Source organism: Octodon degus, unplaced genomic scaffold (assembly GCF_000260255.1).
Source record: "Octodon degus isolate 3935 unplaced genomic scaffold, OctDeg1.0 scaffold00124, whole genome shotgun sequence".
In the NCBI taxonomy this organism is placed as follows: Eukaryota; Metazoa; Chordata; class Mammalia; order Rodentia; family Octodontidae; genus Octodon; species Octodon degus.
Genome location: NW_004524700.1, coordinates 7,177,998 through 7,197,682, shown reverse-complemented (window position 1 = coordinate 7,197,682; position 19,685 = coordinate 7,177,998). Strand labels below are relative to the sequence as shown.

Below are 19,685 nucleotides of genomic sequence, written 5' to 3'. Positions count from 1 at the left end.
TTTTTTTTTCTGGCAGAACCAGGGATTGAAGTCAGGCCCTTGCACTTGCCAGGGAAGTGTTTATTCCACTGAGCCATCTCCCTGGCCCCTGGTCCTTCACTTATATCCCCCTTCTTTGTTTTTACTTTTGTCAGAGATGGGTATTCCATTGTCATTCAAATATTGTAGGTGCGTGAACTCAGCAAAGTAATACAATATAGTCTAGTAGTCCATAATAGTGGGTTATCCACAGGACTGGCAATGTCAGAAGTTGTTGACTTGAGCCTTTTACAGCTCAGCATATTAATGTAGGTTTACTTTTTATACCTCGTTTTTATACTTTTCTGCAGGATGGTTAAGACCAAGATAAAGCAAGACCTACATAACAAGCAATGTAACTCTTGTATTTGACAAGGTCAGTCAAATCCCCTCAGGATTTACCCTAAAACCCTGTACCACAGTTTGCAGATCCTTTGTCAGTGCCAGCCATGTGGATAATTCACAGCCACTGCTTGACCAGTTTGCTCTCTGTGAAAGCCTGAGAGAACGTTTTCTCACTAGGTGACTCTCCTTAGGCACACTCTACATTGTTGATTACCTTCCTCTGTGGCCCCATAATCTCCTTGATCAGAAAATTTGGGACACAATTGAGTTACAAGATGTTAAGAGTACAGGTTCTTTTATGTCCCGAGACCTCACTGACTATGATTTAAGTTTTCACAATTCAAAATGTGGAGGGAGTAGGCACACTGGTGTGTATCCACGGGCCCAACCATCGTGGGGCTGTTGTGACAGGAGTGCTGAGACCAATAGTTGAAGACTAAACTTGTCAGCACAATGAAGTTCAACCTTACCAAAACCACTTGTGAAGAATCTGAAGAAGACAGAGCTCTGAATGTTATAAAAGGTGAGAGAGCTAGGAAACTCCAAAGATGTATCAGTTAATCATTACAAATAAAATAGCAAATTCTTCTAAAGCCTTTGAACATTAGGTTAAAAAAACCCGAAAACCTCAAAAGGGTCACGGAGAAAAGGTGTAAGAGGGCCAGCCAGATAGTTCAGTGGACTAAAGTGCCTACGTAGGCAGAGCACAGTGGGTTCAATCCCCAGCGTGCTGTGCCATGCCGTCCCCTCAGGGTATGCTGAGACTGTGATTGAGACTAGGCATGGTGGTGCGTGCCTGTAATCCCAGTGCTTGGGAGGCTGAAACAGGAGGATCACTAGGAGTCTGATCTACATAGCGAGATCCTGTAGACCCTGTACTAAGAGCAAGAAAAAAAATAGAGAGAAGTTGTAAGAGTAGAAAAATCATGGAAGCAATAAGCCATAAGCAAGCATAAATGAAAAACTGATCAGAATTATATAAAATTTTAAAGGTTGATGACTTAAAATAGTGAATCTTAGGCTAGGAATATAGTTCAGTGTTAAAGTGTGTAGCACATGCAAGACCTGTGTCTGATCAATGGCACAAATAAAAGCACATCTCAAACAGAAATAGGGAAGTTATTGACAGCAAACAGAAAACAACATTATTATTATGTAAAGCATTAATACCATTTAATATGAAAAAGCTGAAACTCTGGAAACATACCTAGATGGAGACAATAGTATTTACTTTTTTTTTTTTTTTTTTTTTTTTGTGGTACTGGGGATTGAACTTAGGACCCTGCACTTTGAACTCAGGACCCTGCCCTTAGATGGAGATAATTCTCAATGGCTCTCACCAATACTGAATGCTTTGTAAGTTATATACTGTGCATTGTTTTGCACTATCTCTAGGCTACTCATATCGTCTTTCCATCCACAGCAAAAGGCAGTTGTGCATATTGTCTCTTATAAGAAACCTAGCTCCTCTATAGTCAGTAATCCTTTCCTGTAACATGATTTACTACAGGTGTAGGTACTATCTGTTCCTGTAGGAAGTGTAGCTCAGGCAACCAGTGTGAAGATGCTCATATTCTGACTACTGTTCTTGCTGTTAAAATTAAGCCATCCTTTATCTGTGATCAAACAGTAGCCGTAAAACAATGTATGTTCACTTGTTAGCATGAATGTGAAGTAAAATCTCATCTTTCCATTTCTTAATACAAACTGGTATCAAACAAGAAAACATTTAATCTCAATGAAATTTAAAGTAAAAGATATTTTTAGTTATAAATTTAACAAGGATAAAACTGTAATAAAAAATGGAGAAATATTTAAATACATAAAATGGCAGATTTTATACATGTGAATCATTATACACGCATATACCTTCAAAGAAAAAAAGTTGTTTTAAATGAATAGAATATTTAAAATAATACCTTCTTTTGGGAAGGCATAAGGGTGTGTGTGTGTGTGTGTGTGTGTGTGTGTGTGTGTGTTTAAACAGAAACTGCAACTTGAAAACTGAGCTAATGGGCTAATTCCAAATTTACCTGCTTCAAAGAACTAGACATTGTTCTAGGATGTTTACAAGAGGAATGAGACAAATAGTATAGGAAATTATGAGGACAAAATAGCAAAGAAATTGTCTAGCAAAAATCAAAGAGAAGATAGTACAGGGGCATAATGGTGAGCCTTTTAGAGCTTTCAATGATACAAAAATCACTACTGCAGCATGTATACCATAGGTCTGCCACCACTGGGGAGATAAAGAACCACCTGGTAAAAAGATTTCTAAGTAAGTAAGCCACAAGATATACATCTAAGTAACATTTAAAATTACTGCATGGCTGGGGAGATATCTTGGTGGTCTAAGAGCCTGCCTGGCAAGTGCAAAGATCTGAGTCTGATCCCTGGTACCAGCTCCAGAATTCCAGGCACACCATGCCAACCCCGAAACTATGCATGGTGGTGCATGCCTGTAATCCCAGCACTGGGGAGGCTGAGACAGGAGGATCACTACGAGTCTGAACTGTGTAGCAAGACGCTGCATCAAAAAATAAATAAATACATAAATTTCTTTTAAAATTGCTTCCAATTTAGGAACACCTGGGTATGTGTGTGTACACATCTTCCTTAAGTATCCTTTAGGAATACTCAAATGCAGATAACCTTTAAATTAGTAGAAAGAAAATAAAAGGTTTGACTAGAAATCACTAGAACCTATGCAGGGAAACAGAAGGGAGAAATCATTAACATAAACATCAACCTTGAACTATTATACCCACAACTATCTTTTCTATTGGTGGCTACGGACATCTCTGAGTAGAATGTTAAGTAGAAGGTTAAGAAAACACAGTAACTGGCTCTTACTGGAGCAGTAAGTCAAAGTGGACAATTTATAAGTCAAATATAAGCTTAAATTTTATCAAATATTAAGAATCACATTCAACATACAGTGGAAATACAGAAAAACTTTTTTTTGTGTTACTACTAGATCTTCCATAAATTCTAAAGCTACTGCACAAATACTTGCTATTTCTGTGCAAATATTTTATTAGCTATATTTCCCAAATTATTTAATATAATCACATTGTCAAATAATGTAATCATTTTATAAAATAAAAACTATAACAGAGAGGGATTAGAGAAAGTGAAAATGAATAAAATGATAAAATAACATATTTTTCAAAAGTGGATACCTAACAAAAATTTCCATATACTCACTTTATTAACAGCAAAGGCAGTGATAATATCAGATTCCTTATGAATAATTCTTGCTTTACCTCCAGGATAGCCCAAATCTGCTTCTATCTAAATTGGAGAAAATAAAGTGCAAAAATATAATAACCTTAGAATCAGAACAAATGTATGCAAATTTTACATAGTACTTGCATTAATTATTCTAAGAAAACTTTATTTCAAACCCAAAGGTATTGCTTACATGCTAATTATCTGTAAAACAAAAATAGGGGAATTTAAATTTTTTTCAAACTTGCTTTTTTACATTTGAAAAGATAAGTGACAGAACATATGACTTCATTAATTGGTTATCCATCCAAGCTATACTGAATTAATGTTAAAGTCTCAAGATATTTTAATTATTGAAGTAAGATTTATATACCAAGTTTCTTAGTATTATAATCTTTTATTAATATTTTATAAATATTAAAAGATAGGATTGTAGGGGCCAGTGAGATAGCTCTGCAGTCTACGGGACGGTGGTTCGATTCCCAGCACCACATGCTGTGCTAGCCCTGCCCACAGGGCAGCCTGAGAAGGCCAAAAAAGAAAAATAAAAAGATAGGATTGTAAATATTTCCCTTTTTATTGATCAAAAAGGGTCACTGTTGAATATTCTTCCTTTTTTTATTTTTCCTTTTTGGCAGGGATTGAACTCAGGCCCTTGTGCTAGTATTCTACTGAGCCATCTTCCTGGCCCATCTTATTTTTCAAACAACACTTCAAAAATGTAAAGACAGACTGGGGAAATAGTTCGGAGGTCTAAGCATCTGTCTGGCAAATACAAGGACCCAAATTCCATCACCAGTACAGCATGCCGTGTTGGCCCCGGAGCGCCACAGAAGCCATGCTGGCCCCAAAACCAAGAGTGGTGGCGCACCCCTGTAATTCCAGTGCTGGAAGGCTGAGACAGGAGGGACACTGCAAGTCTGAGCTGTGTAGTGAGACCCTCTACCAATAAATAAATTTTTTTAAAAAAATGTAAAGACTGTTCTTAGCTATGCAAAAAAGAAAAAAAAAAGATAGGATTTGTCCAGCTGGCTGTAGTTTACTAACTTCTGGTCTAAAATAACCTTCAAGTTATAGATAAGAAACTTGAGATCTTATCTTAGAAGGTATGCTAACTCACCCAAATCAGTAACTGTTTTGGTAGCTAAGTAAACCCTAATTCAATTTAGTTTACACAAGGGATAAATTCTGTCATCTTAGAGAGGCTATAATATCTTTGAACTCTGAATACCATATAAAAATCAACATTCTTAAAATGAAAGTTGAAAAAGGCACTTTTTAAGAGTTGGAAATGGGCTAGTGAGATAGCTCAACAGACTACAGTGCCTGCTTAGGCAAGCACAGGGACCTTGGTTTAATCTCTGACACCACATGCTGCACCAGTCCTGCCCCCAAGGCAGGCTGAGCTGGTGAGAGTCTGAGTGTTGTGGTGCACCCCTGCAATCCCTGTGCTGGGGAGGATGAAAGCAGGAGGATCGCAAGTCTGAGCTGTGTAGTGAGACCCTGTAAAACCAAATACATTAAAAAAAAAAAAAAAAAAAAGAACTGCTTAATGTTGGATATTATTTAATCTATCAATGTTTTAAAAGGAATGACTATAAATTGCTTCCTCACTCATTGCAAAATGAGGAACTTATTCATTTGAAAATAGCATACAATTGATTTTTTTGCAAAGTTTAAAAAAATATTACTAACACCTGAGCACTGACCACTGAGCTCACCAGGGTTGGCTGACAGTATTTTTGAAAGTGACAACTAAGATGGCCGTATGGCTTAGATCTGAGTTGCTCCACTTTTGAAAGGTGATTAGAAGTGCATCCTGGAAGGGCATATTTCTATCTGGGCTCTACTTCCTGGCGCCTATTAGGTGAGCAGCTTTCATTCAGGGCAGGCCTTTCCACCATGCCATTTCTGTATTTAAGCCTGCTGACCATAGACAAAGATATTTAAAGATATCAGCCAAAACTAAACCTACCCTCTTTTAAACTGTGGTGTCAAGTTGTTCTAGGCATCTGAATTATAGCCCTCAAGGAGACAAGATGACTTTACAACTTGGAAGAGACAGACATTCCTGTATGGACCACACCTCAAGACCAAGACACTAGAGGAAACATAGCTACATACTTCCCCAGGGATGGAAATCAGGAACTGATGTTCTAAATAGGTATCAATCACCTTGAAAGCTCCCAGTCACTAGCCCAACCCCCAACAGGAAGAGACCCTGTCCATATTCATGCCTGCTTGCTCCATGACTCACTTCCCCATTTGGTACTGGATTTAATCAATTTTACCAGAGTAATGGTGCTTGTAACCTTATTGGTTGACCATAGTTTTGTCCCACCTCATGCCCACTTAAGCGCGTTCCCATGTCTTCTCCGTCATTTTAGACCCACCTCACCACATGGTTTTCCTCTATAATATAAAGTCCCTGGAAGAGACAGTTTCCCGGGGACAACCCACCTGGGCTCCCCTTCTGTCCCTCTCTCAGAGGAGCTTTTTTCCCCCAGTATAGTCTGCTTATAACCTGTTTGTTCCTAAAATTCATTCTTCGGTTTTAGAGAACACGAACTCAGCCCAAGTATCTTTTCAGATTGGGAGATCAGTTTTTCTCCCTGTGTCATTTGGAAGTTTCCCTGTAACAAAGTGTTCTGTCTTAGTGAAGAAAATATAGCTGCAACACTTATAGACTCCCAAACCAAGATACTCCTATGGAAATAAAAAATCATCATCATTAGATGTAAAATCAAATCTACTGTAATCTGAAACACGATTGCAAACATAAAAGTTTCTGTATCTGATGAATGGTCTAGCTTCAGTGTAATCTTTAAGGAAAGTCTTACCTCTGGTTCAGCAATAAGAGGGCCCCGGTCCAAAAAGAATGTATAATTTTGTCATTTTATGACAAAATCCCAATTTAATCATGTTTCTGGCTGGTACCTAAAATATACTAAGTGTAAACTTCTAGGTTTTGAAGAAGCTGAGACAGATGACATGTTCATAGAGCAGATGGACCAGCTATTTGGTTAGATAGAGGGAAATGTGATTCTACCAGAACTTTTAAAAATTTTCCATATGCAGAAGGAAAGCTCAAGCAGACATAAACTTCACTGGAAAAACATTCTTGTCCTCTTATTTAAAACTATGCTTCTGAATACTGTGGTATTAAGATGAGTGAATGAACGCTGGTGATGTTTTACAAATGAAGATTCTGAACCCTGTATCAGACATAGAATCAGAATCCCAGAGGAGAAAGGCAAATGATTTGATCAAATAAAAGGAAATACAATTAAGACAATTAGGCAGGGTTCAGATAATGCAGGGTCCTAAAAGCTGTAATAGAGTACTTATGTAATTTTCAGGCTGTGAAGTTGCTAGAGGGTTCTGAAAATTCTGATTGTTGTGAACTAAACCATAAAGGGTATGAGAACGGCATCAGGAAAACCAGTTTGGTTAGATAGAGGGAAATGTGTTAGATTCTACCAGAACTTTTTAAAATTTTCCATATGTGGGAAGAAAGCTCAAGCAGAGATGAACTTCATAGAGTACCAATGAATAAGAAGCTACTATCGTGGATAAAGTGAGCAGTGGTAGCAGACTGGATTAGGGTGGTAGAAACAGTGATATTGTTAAGTGACTAGAATTAGAATAAACTAGAATAAATTTTGCTAATGAACTCTAATTTTAGTGACAGTAGAAAGAAAAGATGATTCCTATTCTTCAGGGGAGATATGAGGTATGTTCAAAACATAGTACAGTGCTCCCTCACTTATCATGGAGGTTATATTCCATACACCCCCGTAGTAAGTGAAAATCAGCAAGTAGCGATATTATATTTTAGTATTATATGTATTTTAAGGCTTTATACACCTTGCCCACACTCTTATAAAACTTTCCCACACTTTTTAAAAACACTAATGTTCTAAGCCATTTTCTAGACTTGTAAACTTACATAATTCTAACAGCATATGTATACTGTATAGTACTACAAAATCCCATGATATAGCAAAAAAAGTCCATGATAAATAATTTAGATATTTTTTGAAAACCCATGAAACAATACGTCCGCCATAGTTGATCTGCAAAATAACGAGGGGCTACTGTATACAATAAATGTTCAAAAATTTATTATAGTAAAAGTTACACTGTCATCAATCCTCTTTAAAATACTCCCTCACTTTGAACACAGTTATCCCATTGTTCTTACCACTTTCTGAAACAGTCATAGAAGTCTTATGTCTTTATGATCAAAAATACAGTGAATGCTGCTACAAAGTGCCACCAAAAGGTAAGGCAGGTTGGAAAACAGTATAGCACATCCTTATCCAAATCATTCCTATGTTATGGCACCATGTGACTTTTGGCTCCTCTCCAAGTCAAAGTAACACTTAAAGTCAATTTAGGATATCAAGACAGACACAATAGCACAATTTAAAATACATATGAAAAAAGAATCCTAGAACTGCTTCAGAAAGTGAGAAGAACGAAAAGTGTGCTCAAAATGAGGGGGAATATTCTTAATAGGATTAATGTTAGCACACCTTTTACTGTAATAATTTTTAAAAGCAAGTTTGAATATTCATTGTATTTTTTGATTACACCTTGAAAATGGGTGAGTTGAAAGTACTCTATACATTACTGAGATAGATGAGGAAAGAGTAGGTTTAGGTTGGGAATAGATATGAAGAGTTCATGAAATGAATTGAGACTAGAGATATTTGAGTTGTTATGATACAGACGATATTAAAGCCATAAGATAATGCAAAGAAATAGCTCAGCGGATTAAAGCGCCTGCAAGCAGGCACAGGGTTGGGGGGTTCAATTCTTGGGCCTGCCATGCTGGCCCCGCCATGCTGACCCCACCCCCAGGGCATGCTGAGAAAGCAATTGGACTGGGCGTGGTGGCACACGCCTGTAATTCCAGCTCTTGGGAAGCTGTAAACAGACAGATCACTATGCATCAGATCTAGTAGTGAGACCCTGAACACCCTGTAGACCCTTGCCTAAAAATAAAAAAAAATAAAAAAAAAAAAAAGCTAGTGAAGAGAAAATGTTAGAGAACTAAGTCTGAGGCACTAAACATTTTAGTGGAAGGATAAAGATAGGGCAAATCAGTAACTATCAGTAAGTTAGCTAACAAAAGAAACAGAAGACTTTGATATTTTAGAAGTAGAGGGAATAATTTTAAGAAAATGTCGGGTCAGCAGTACCAAAGAACACTGAAAGGCTCAAAGAAAAGAAAACTGACTGCTGAATTATAATATACTGAAATAACCATGATGAGGGCAATCTGTGACATAGGCAGGAGATAATATATAATTTAATTAGAAACACTGTGATATTTAGTGAATAAAGAGGGAGTCAGAGTCATTCAACTACACTTAGTTTATTTGTTTTTTGGTAGAGCCAGAGATTGAACTCAGGCCCTTGCACTTGCCAAGGAAGTGCTTACTCCACTGAGCCATTTCCCCAGCCCCTAAACTTAGTTTAGTTGAATGACTCTGTGACTATTTATGCTGAGTACTTGGTATATTGGTGTTTGCAATATTATTTTCTTTCTTATCCTTTCCCTTTTTGTGTGTGTGTTTGGCTTATTCAGCCCACCCTGGGGGTGGGGCTGGCGTGGCATATAGTGCTGGGGATTGAACTGTGGTCCCTGTGCTTGCCTAAGCAGGCGCTTTAGTCTGCTGAGCTATCTTGCCGGCCCCTCCATTTTCTTTTAAAAAGAAAGTGGCATCAAACTCCTGGTCTCAAGTGATCTTCTTGCTTCAGCCTCCTAATTTGCTGGGATGATAGGTGTGTGCCTTTGTGTCCTGAAACACTGTTCTTTACATTTTCTTGAATAACTTTAAAGGCAAATTCATAAATTAGTTTTGCCATATGGAGCACAGAAAAATAATTTTAAAGGTCATATTTTAAAATATATTTGTTCATGCCAGTAAGAATAATCTAAGAGAGGCAAAAATTTATGAAGAAGAGAGTTGTGATAAGACTTTAAGCAATGTCCACAGATAGAAAAGAACTGATAGCATCTGTACACAAGTGAAGATTTTACCCTTACACAAGAGAGTGACATATCCACCATTAGGGCAGGCAGAATAAATTAGGTTTGATGCTGGAAATATTGTGTTAAATTTATGTTGGATACACTTATTTAGATAGCAAAACATGGTGATCTGTTGGCAGTAGTAAACACACTTGAAGTATGAGGAGAGGGCCAGGGATGTAGTTCAGCGGCACAGCACCTGCTTGGTAAGCACAAGGTACTGAATTCAATTCCCAATACAAAGAAAGAAACAAAGAAAAAAAAAAAAATGTGGCCAATGCAGAAGAGAAAGGAAAACCAAATTTACTATAGAATAATTTAGTATAATTGCACAGTAATTTTAAATTATTTTGGAATTCATACTATTAAGTGAGGCAAGCTCCATGGTTTTTGTTTCTCCTTCGTCCACATTTACTTGCTTGTATACTGACACAAAATAGGACAGAGTGTGGATTTAAACAGGTTTGGGAATTTCAAGGCAAGTATAATATAGAACAAACATGGCAGGGAAGTTGAGGATGCTTGTAAGGGACTGGTCACAATACCAAGTGATTGTAAGAATATGAAGTAACTAGAAAACCGTTTCCTAAAAAGTTATATGGTCCAGTGGAGACAGGATATGAAAGCCGATCTCCACATACAGAACCATGTGCATGAATTTTCAAAGCATTCATATGAAATACCTCTAAGATGGAATCAACTGTTAAGAGCTAACAATACAAACTGTAGTCAAAACAAAAGACACAAAATTCATTCACATAAAATATTAGAACATGAAATTGTAACGTCAGGAACAGATATGTAGTTGCTTGAGGAGGAAAATGGCAGCGAAAGGAGGGATTAAACTTTGAGGAGTGATAGATAAATTTATTATCTCCATGGTGTGATGTGTCAAAGTATATACATATGCCAAAACTGATCAAGCTACATACCGTAAACATGTGTAGTTTTTTTAAAGATAAAATACGTTTAATAAAGACTTCTTTAAAAAAAGTATAACGGAGAGTTGAAAATGCTGGCTTTAAAAGTGGCTATGATGTTAACCAAACAGAAAGACTACATTTAGATGTAGCATGGAGTTGGCTTTAGAAATACAACATTATGATTATTAATACTTTATATATAATGTCCCAAGAAAAATCTTTGGATAAGAACTCTTGATAATATACAAACAGTAATTAAGAGTCAATAACCCAAAGAAAAATGTTAACCAATGAAAAATCTGAATTATATTCCAACTTCCAAAAATCAATAGAAATTTTAAAAGCATGAAGCCACATACACATATTTTGCCACATTTGTAGTTATATATCTGATATCAAACAAGTCTTTTTTATTAATTGCATAGAATTATTTCCTCTATTTTACCAAAAATTTTACTGGGAAAGAATAAGAAGTAGCTTAAGTGGATTTAACAAAAAACCTTTTGAGAAAATTTCTCCTTAGAATAAATCACTATTCTAACACTGTCTTAAAATCACTCAATTCTAGGGTTCGAGGAGATAGCTCAGTGCAATAAGCGCTGAGTTCAATCCCTGGTTCTGTTTAAAAAAAAAAAAAAATTACTCAACCCTACAAAACACGAAATATGATTTATATATCAACCAATGGTCATATTTGAATGTGCACTCCATCTAGGAGTTATTTAATGATTGTATAAATTCTCAATCTTCTACTCTGGTTCACAAGTACTAATTTTGAGCTGCATGCAGTAAAATGAACAGTATATGTAATAGTATTCACTTTATTTTTTAGGGATTAATATCATAATGGAGAAATTTTTGTCTTCAAAAATGATCCTTGCAGAAATGGGACAAGTTACTATACTTGTACTGCTGTTAGTACAATTACATGTATTAAGAACTTTAGATGTATTTACTCAGAAAAATCTGTAGCCGAAGCAGGATACATTCAACCTCTCTTAAAACTGCATTCTTATTTAATTAAAGAAAATGATTTTTATGTTTGTAATATTTAAAATGGAAGATAAATTGAGGGAATAATACTCTCATTCCATTGAAAATAAAGTGTGGTCAAAATCAAGACAAAAAGACTTTGTACTTCTGATTAAGAATGCAATTTCCAATTTCAGTTGAATGATGTTTGTACCTTGTTGATGTTTGGCTTCTCCATCATAGAATTTTTGATGGCTTCACTGCTGTCCCCTAATGACTTCATCAAGAAAGAATATCACATGACAAAGAATAAACGTGAGATGTAGCATGAAAAGTACTGGGGGTATTTTAAAAAATTATATTTTAACTAAATTGACTAGAAAAGAATATGAAACTAAATTATTATTCTTAAATCTCATATATGTTAAAAAAAAGTATTGCTGAGAGTGCATAGTTAGGGTGCAGGACAACAGAATACATTAACCACCACTACAAATTTTGTTCTACCACATACAAATTTTACTTATTTTGAAATGTTGACATTAAATCAAGATTGAGCCTAAAGTACTTTATATTTAAAAATTCAGTGGCACTACTGGTAGAGTACTATCAAGAAAAAATAACATTGTTCTCTTCAACACTACTATGACTTATTTCTGTGATATATAACCGTTCAGGAAAACCTGACTGAGAAATTTCTGTTCCTACTTTTAAAAATTCTTTCATAGAAATTTGGCCAAAAATCGTCAATAAGCTGACTGGAGACAAACATATCCTTCTTAAAAGGGGGATATTAACAGATAAAGAAAAAGTTGATTCAAAACTTTCAATTCTCAGAAAATGAAATAAAACAGAAAGAGGAATTAGCAACAAAGATCACAGTTGCCTAGCCCCATGTTTTTGATAGGATGGCTCAGGCAATCTATCTGCAGCATAAGTAAGTAGTGTTCAATTTTCAAATAAGTACAAGTAGAGAAGACATTCTTCTTTAAATGATACTATATAGGAAAAGATCTGAAGGTAGGCTGGACTTCAAGGTCAGATAAAGAAACAGGTCAGAAATAGCAAAGTTAAATTTTCACACATAGAAAGAAAATAAAGCAACGGTCTGAAACTCTTCATCACCTCCCACCCATTTCTTCAGCTGAAAGATCACAACAACTTAGGATTATCATTTTATGCAAATAAATAGAAGGTAACTTTGTGAGTGGTCAAGTTTTTAGAAAAGATTAAATAATTTCATACCAAATCAATGAAGATAAGATTCTAGTGGGGGATACAGTTCAGTAGCACAAGGTCATGAGTTTGATTCCCAGTAAAAAAAAAAAAAAAGATTCTATTTAACTTTAACCTATATTTGCTATACAAAATTTTCTTTTTCATATCTCCATGTCAAAAAGTCTAAGAGGGGATGGGGAGGTAACTTGGCAGCATAAGTGCCTGCCTGGCAAGCACACTGCATGCCCTGTCTTGCCATGTTGGCCCTGGAATTGGGTGTGGGGGTGCATGCCTGTAATCTTAGCACTGGGAAGGCTGAGACAGGAGGATCACTATGAGTCTGAACTGTGTAGCAAGACCCTATATCTTAAAAAAAAAAAAAAAAAAGTAACATGAAGAATAAAACAGCAAAGCAGCAACAAAATATGTCGTAACTTCTAAATGAATAGAAGAGCAAATTAAGTCTACTGATCAAAAATTGCAAAGCCAGGGTGAAATGGTCATTTTGCAAATTAAAAAAAAATAATTCAGAGAAAATATTTAGCTTATTGATTGCAAAGCTGTTAGTTCACCACTTGTATTTATGCTTTCAATGAAAATAACTTCAATAAAAGTAACAAAGAAATGTAAAATATGTAGATGGATCACTAATCTACTGTTTTTATGCATTCTGCCTTGGTTATCCTACAGTATCCCCTAACACTTCCCAATTCACATATCTTAATCAGTCATACTCTTCTTTAGCATACTTGTTCCTAATTTTGTTTATCCAAACATTTTCTATAAATGTTCTCATGGTAACTCATATACTAAGACACACTTTACATAAGGTTTACAAATGAAACATTCACATTTCTTAAGATTTCAGGGTAAAACTAAGGTACTAATGTCAAAAAAAGTCTGAATATTATATATTCTATTCCTAGTGTGATCAACTTAAATATATGTACAAAATCAAGGAAATGATAAATAATGGTACAAACAACTGTCTTTTACAAATTATGTCAGTGATACAATGAGAGATATATATATATAATTTTCTTCTATTGAGGTTTGATGTCATGTTATTTGCATTATTTCTCCAGAAGTACCTCTTCTCCCTCCCATTAAAAAAAAAAAAAAAATTATCTTTTACTGCCTCATTTTTACAGCACATAATGATCACATTCATTGCGCAGAATTGGTACATGTATGTAATACATCATAATTCTTTTCTCATTCTGTCCTTTTTGTTTCAGATTAATTCAGTGCTACCCAAAATGTGGTTCACAGACCAGCTTACATTTGTGAACTTTGTTATTCGTTGAGATGAGATTAAAAAAAAAAATTGACTACATAATTATATCACTGTTTATTCACTTAATAGTTTTTAGTGCCTTTCTTAATGAAGGAAGCAAAATGTTCATTTACACTCAGATGTAAGTTTTCCATATTGACAAACTGGTACTTTCTTAGTAGCACTGAAATAAATAACCCTCAAAAAAATCCAAAACAAAAAGAAACTTTTGGTGATAACATCAAAGCATAATCAATCAATAGAACAATTATAAATTAATTTGAGTTTGCCTAATTTCATGTAATTATGAATAGCGTAAAGAAGAAGAAAACACATATGTAAAATGTTTTCAGTGTTAAAACCCAATTTCAGTAAAGCTTCTTAGATAGACTTAAGTGTAACATGAGAATGAGAAAATTTCTACTTTGTCCTTAATCAAAACACAGGAAGCAAGATACAGATTCTTAATATTTGACAAGAAATTCCCATATATCTCTAAATTAATCACTTTAAATTAATTTATGAAAAAATTATTGCTTTTCTTTTGAATCACTTGTTCTAGCATATGTTTATGATATAAAATGAATTTTCAAAAAATCTATAAAATGCATCAAAAATGGCTGAGAGACAAAAGCTTTGGAATAGAACAGTGGAGGTCTTAATATATACATACCTCATTGAGACATCGTTTCTTTGTGAATATATTTCTGATAAAAGTTTCTTGAATTTCCTCTTGCTTCACCAAATATTGCCAAAGCCTCTTTACAGACAGTGCCAGATGATGTTTGGATCTACAGAGACAGTAAATTTTAAATATGTACTTTGCATATTTCTGATTAAATTGAACACAATTCCTTGGAGCTATTATGAATGTTTATTAAAATAAATTAACTAGAATCACATCAAGTGATATAGGAAAGCAGCCAGCAAACATTTTCTTAAAGATCACACAGTAAACATTTTACACTCTGTGGAACATATGGTTTGTATCACAAAGCTCAACTCTGCCAAAGTACCAAGAAAGCAGTCACAACCGAAATGCTCCAAAATTCAAAATGCTCCTAAATATGTTAACTCTTAAGTGCTGATATGATGCTAAAAAAATTTTGGATTTGGAGTATACCAACCAGTATATGGCAGTAAAGGGAGAGTCAACCAGTAAAGTATGCAAATATTTGAAAAGCCAAGAAACTGAAAACTGGAACACTTTGGTCCTAAGCATTTTAGATGATGGACAGTCACCTTGTAATAGGGCTGTGATCCAATAATAATATAATTATAAAAGCAGTAAGAAGGCTAGATTTGGACATAGAAGCTGGCCACAGCTGGTGGATTCCTAACCTAGGGACACAAGATCTAACAAAAATAGGCATATTTTCTAGAAGACAACTAGAAGTAGAGCTACTCAGTGTTTTCCATTTTGCTATTGATAAATAATGAGTTAAGAGCTTCTAAAAGAACATAAAAAACCTTAATATAATAATAAACCAGTAAGGAATGTGTTTAGTACGGTGAACTTTTTTTTGTATAAGACTTTCTGGATAAAGCAGGCATAGCACTTACTTACCCTTTGGTTGAAGCTTTCTTCATGGACAGTGAAAGTTACTGATTGCTACTTTGAACAACACTATTCTAGAGCAGGTATCAGTAAACTACAGAGCATAGGCCAAATCTAGCATGCCTCATACTTTAAAAAATAAAGCTTAATGGACACTAATCAAGCCTCCACATTTATTTGTGGCTGCTTTCACTGTACCGAGGTAAGAGTTCAGGAACTGTAAAAGTACATCCTGAAACCCTGTAATACTTACTATTTGGACCTTCATAACTACCATAGTCATTACACAAAGGCCCACACATAAACCTACAGCAAACAATTAAATGTAGGTCTCAGTTTATTTTATTTTATTTTTTCTAAATACTAAATGACAACATTTTGATTTAGTAAAATTCCTACTTAAGAATAGTATTCAGAGGACAACTTACTTGAAAGGAGTGTTTGTAGGCTCCAATAAAGCCTTGTGGCGGAGAATTGCAGGACCTGCAGATGAACTCTCTTCAGAGGTATGACCTGAGATATAATTTTGAGGTGGTCCACCATGGATTTCAAGTTGTCGAAGAAGAACTTGTTCCCAACATTGAAGAGTTTTTAGAATGGCGTGACAGAGAGGGGAACTAACTGGAAGCTCTAAAAAGGGAAAATACATTTGACTCCCATTTGTCTTCAACAACAAAACTCTACATTTAATTATAAGAAAGCCTGATATAAGTTTTAACACATTTTAATGGGAGATATGGGGACATGGAAATTCAGCAAACCGAAAAAAGGTTGCTCTTCTCAGCTATCTAATAGAATGATGACAAAGATAGTTTTAGTGGGAAGAAAACTATTAGAACAGGAAGTCTGTAAGCTTTTCCTCAACTATTCAGGAAAATAGATTGAATAAAAACCAAAGCAGTCATACTTTTACTTCATACTAAGATATTTATTACCTGCAAGATCATGACCTGCAAAAGGATAGAAGGTTTTCAAATTGTTGAGCACCAATTGTACCATCGCCAACCGCATCAATGACCAACTAAAAATAAAACAAGAATGTATCTGTCAAAGATCTGCATATGCCACTTGAAGCTATACTTATAAGTGAAATAAACCAGACCCACATCTGTAAATATCATATTGTCTCCCTAGTATAACAACTTAAAAGAGGAATTACATATAGAAAGTTACAACACAAATAAAAGGAAAGCAAGAACTTAAGGAACGGACAATGAGTGGGCAAGGAGAAAAGCTGGGAAAAATGACAGGGGCAAAGCCATACATTTGTATGCATGAGATGGCTGGGGCAGTGATCCTGGGGTACATTCAGCAGGTTTTTGAGACCAGAGGTTGGCTGGTGAGACTCTCACCCTGACTAACTGTATATGCTGGTACCTGCGAGCCAGGCAGCTGCACTGAGGATGGTGATGTGTAATAGTGGGGTCACGCTTGAAGTGCTTGCCATCCTGGTCTTCTAAATATGTATTTCTTGTCATGACATACCATTTATTGCCATAATGTCTCTCAAGTAAAGGCTTTTTTTTCTTTAAAGGGTAATAAATTTAAAAAAAAAGACAAGAAAAAAATATGAAAAAAAAAAAAAAAAAAGATCTGCACAGGGATTTAAATGAATACATCACCTTTGACTCAACAACTCTACTACTAGGAACCTATCCTGAAGCTACATAAGAATAAAAAATATAAACATGCAGTAACTCAAATCAATATTATTTAAAGTACTAGAAGACTAAAAATAACCGAACTGTTTATCAGTAAAGTATTAGGTAAATAACTCATTTTTTTTTTTTTTTTGGTGGAGCTGGGGATTGAACTCAGCCCCTTGCGCTTGCCAGGGAAGTAGTTATTCTACTGAGCCCTCTCCCAGGCAATAAATCAATTTTTGAAGTATGATATTTTACAGTGAACAAAACAATAATGAGTTAAAATTTCTAAGTTAATATGGAGAAAATTTCAATATGTACTAATAATTGAAAATTTGAAACATAATATATGGAGTGCTGTTCTCTGCAAAAGCAGGGGGTAGGTTATATAGATGTATTTATTTTTGCAAACAGAGGAACAAACCAGAAAATAATAAAATTAATTATCTATAGATAGCATAGGGAAGGAATTGAATATAGGAGATAAAGACTTCTAATTTCAAATTTTTAAATAGTTCAACTTTTAAAAAAGTTGTATTAGCTATTTATTTATTTATTTTTGTTTTGAATTTTTGTACTTTAGGGAAGGGTCTACAGGGTGGTCAGGATCTTACTATTAGATCGGATTCATAGTGACCTGCCTGTTTACAGCCTCCCAAGAGCTGGGATTACAGGCGCACACCACCACACCCAGTCTCAATTGCCAGCTCAGCATGACCTGGGGGCAGGGCTCACACATAAATCTCTTAATTACCTTTGTGTGACAGGCTTATTTCACTGAGCCTAATGTTTTCAATGTTTATCCATGCTTTTGTCATGTGTCAGAACTTCCTTCCCTTTTAAGGCTGAGTAACTTAATTTCCACATTGTACATTCATGTGTCAACAGACAGTACTGTTCCTTGGTTACTATGAATAATGCTATGGACATAAACATACAAAGATCTGTTTGAGGGCCTGCTTTTGTTTTGAGAACTATCCAGAAGTGGAATTGCTGAGTCATATAGGAACTCTATCTTCACTGTTTTGAGGAGACACCATAATGTTTTCCACAGTGGTGGCTTCCATAATTTTATATTCCTACAAGAAGAGCACAGAAGTTACCCCCAACTCTGCCAATGTTGTTTTTTTGTAGTAGCCACTGCAATGAGTATCAGACTGCATCCCTCTGTGGTTCTGACTAGTATCACCTGAGTGATTAAAAGCACCTTTCCATGTGTTTCTTGGTCATTTGGACATCTTCTTTGGAGAAATGTCTATTTAAATTCTTTGGTCATGTTTAAATTGGATTTTTTGTTGTTATTTTTGCTGAGTTACAGGGTTTGACTTTTTCTTTTTCTTTTTTTTTTTTTTGGTGGAACCAGGAATTGACTCAGGTCCCGGCGCTTGCAAGGCAAGCGCTTTCCACTGAGCCATCTCCCCAGTCCCTGGTTTGACTTCTGAGTCATGTAAATGTTTTATATAGTATTTTCAAAAAGAAAAACCTAATTCAACAGGGGAAAAGAAAAAAAAAGGCTAGTGACATAGCTCAGCAGATGTGCTTAAGCAAGTGTAAGGACTGGGGTTCAATCCCTGTGCTGGCCCTGCCTCGGGGTAAAGTGAGTTGGCCACTGAGACCTGGCATGGTGAGGCACACCTGTAATACCAGCTCTGGGGAGGCTGAGACAGGAGGATCACTGCAAGTTCAAACTATATAGTGAGACCATGTACCAAATACCTAAAATGGGAAATAAACCCAACCCATAAGTAAAATTCTATTATTTTTTCAGTAAAGGATTGTCACTGCCCTTAATTGTGTCACTGCCCTCTGAAAATTTATGTATTTATTTTTAAATTTATGTATTTTTAAATCATGCCATTTGTTATGGTTTTTCTCTAGTTATAAGGCTCATGTAGTCATGGGGCGGCTTCTAGAGTAATTCTTGATCTAATGCTAGGATTAATAGGTATGAGTGCTACACCTGCCCTGGGGCAGATAGCCTGGATGCAGTATAAGGAAGAGGGACAAGCTTTCTCTTTGCCTTTGCTGCCTAAGCCACTACTCCTCCTTTTGGTCTTTACTGTTTTCTATCGCCATGAATTGCGACCCTCTGCCATGTGCCACTCTGCTTTGGAGCCAGCTGAGTATGGACTCAACCATCTAGTAACTGTGAGCTAAATAAACCCTTCCTTTCTTAGTTTTGGGTGTCGGGTATTTTGTCCCAGCAACGAGAAAAGTGCCCCCCCCCCTCCCCGCTCCTCGCACCGGGCACGCTGGGGTTAACCGAGCGCAGCCGGCGCGGAGGGATCTGGGGCGAGAGAGCGCGGTGCTCAGGCCCCTCGGCGAAAAAAAATGTCCACCTGAGGAGGCCCACAAGTTCTGTGGGGGGACCGCAGCCCGCCCCGAGGAAGGCGGCCGCCGAGCCCGCCCGCGCGCGGCCCGAGGAACTTTCGCCGGAGGCTGGACCCCGAGGAGCGGC

General features: G+C 36.1%; 1 protein-coding gene across 1 annotated transcript in view; it reads right to left on the bottom strand.

Moving 5' to 3' along the window:
• The window catches only part of Dmxl1 (Dmx like 1), a 206,533-nt gene that overhangs the window by 55,118 nt on the left and 131,730 nt on the right, over positions 1–19,685 (bottom strand). Inside the window, exons 31-35 of the mRNA XM_012516760.2 lie at positions 16,520–16,605; positions 16,013–16,214; positions 14,700–14,817; positions 11,747–11,809; positions 3,571–3,657 (exon numbers count right to left, since the gene is read on the bottom strand). Of these exons, the coding sequence (XP_012372214.1) occupies positions 3,571–3,657; positions 11,747–11,809; positions 14,700–14,817; positions 16,013–16,214; positions 16,520–16,605 (556 nt within the window). The remainder of the gene's footprint in view (positions 1–3,570; positions 3,658–11,746; positions 11,810–14,699; positions 14,818–16,012; positions 16,215–16,519; positions 16,606–19,685) is intronic.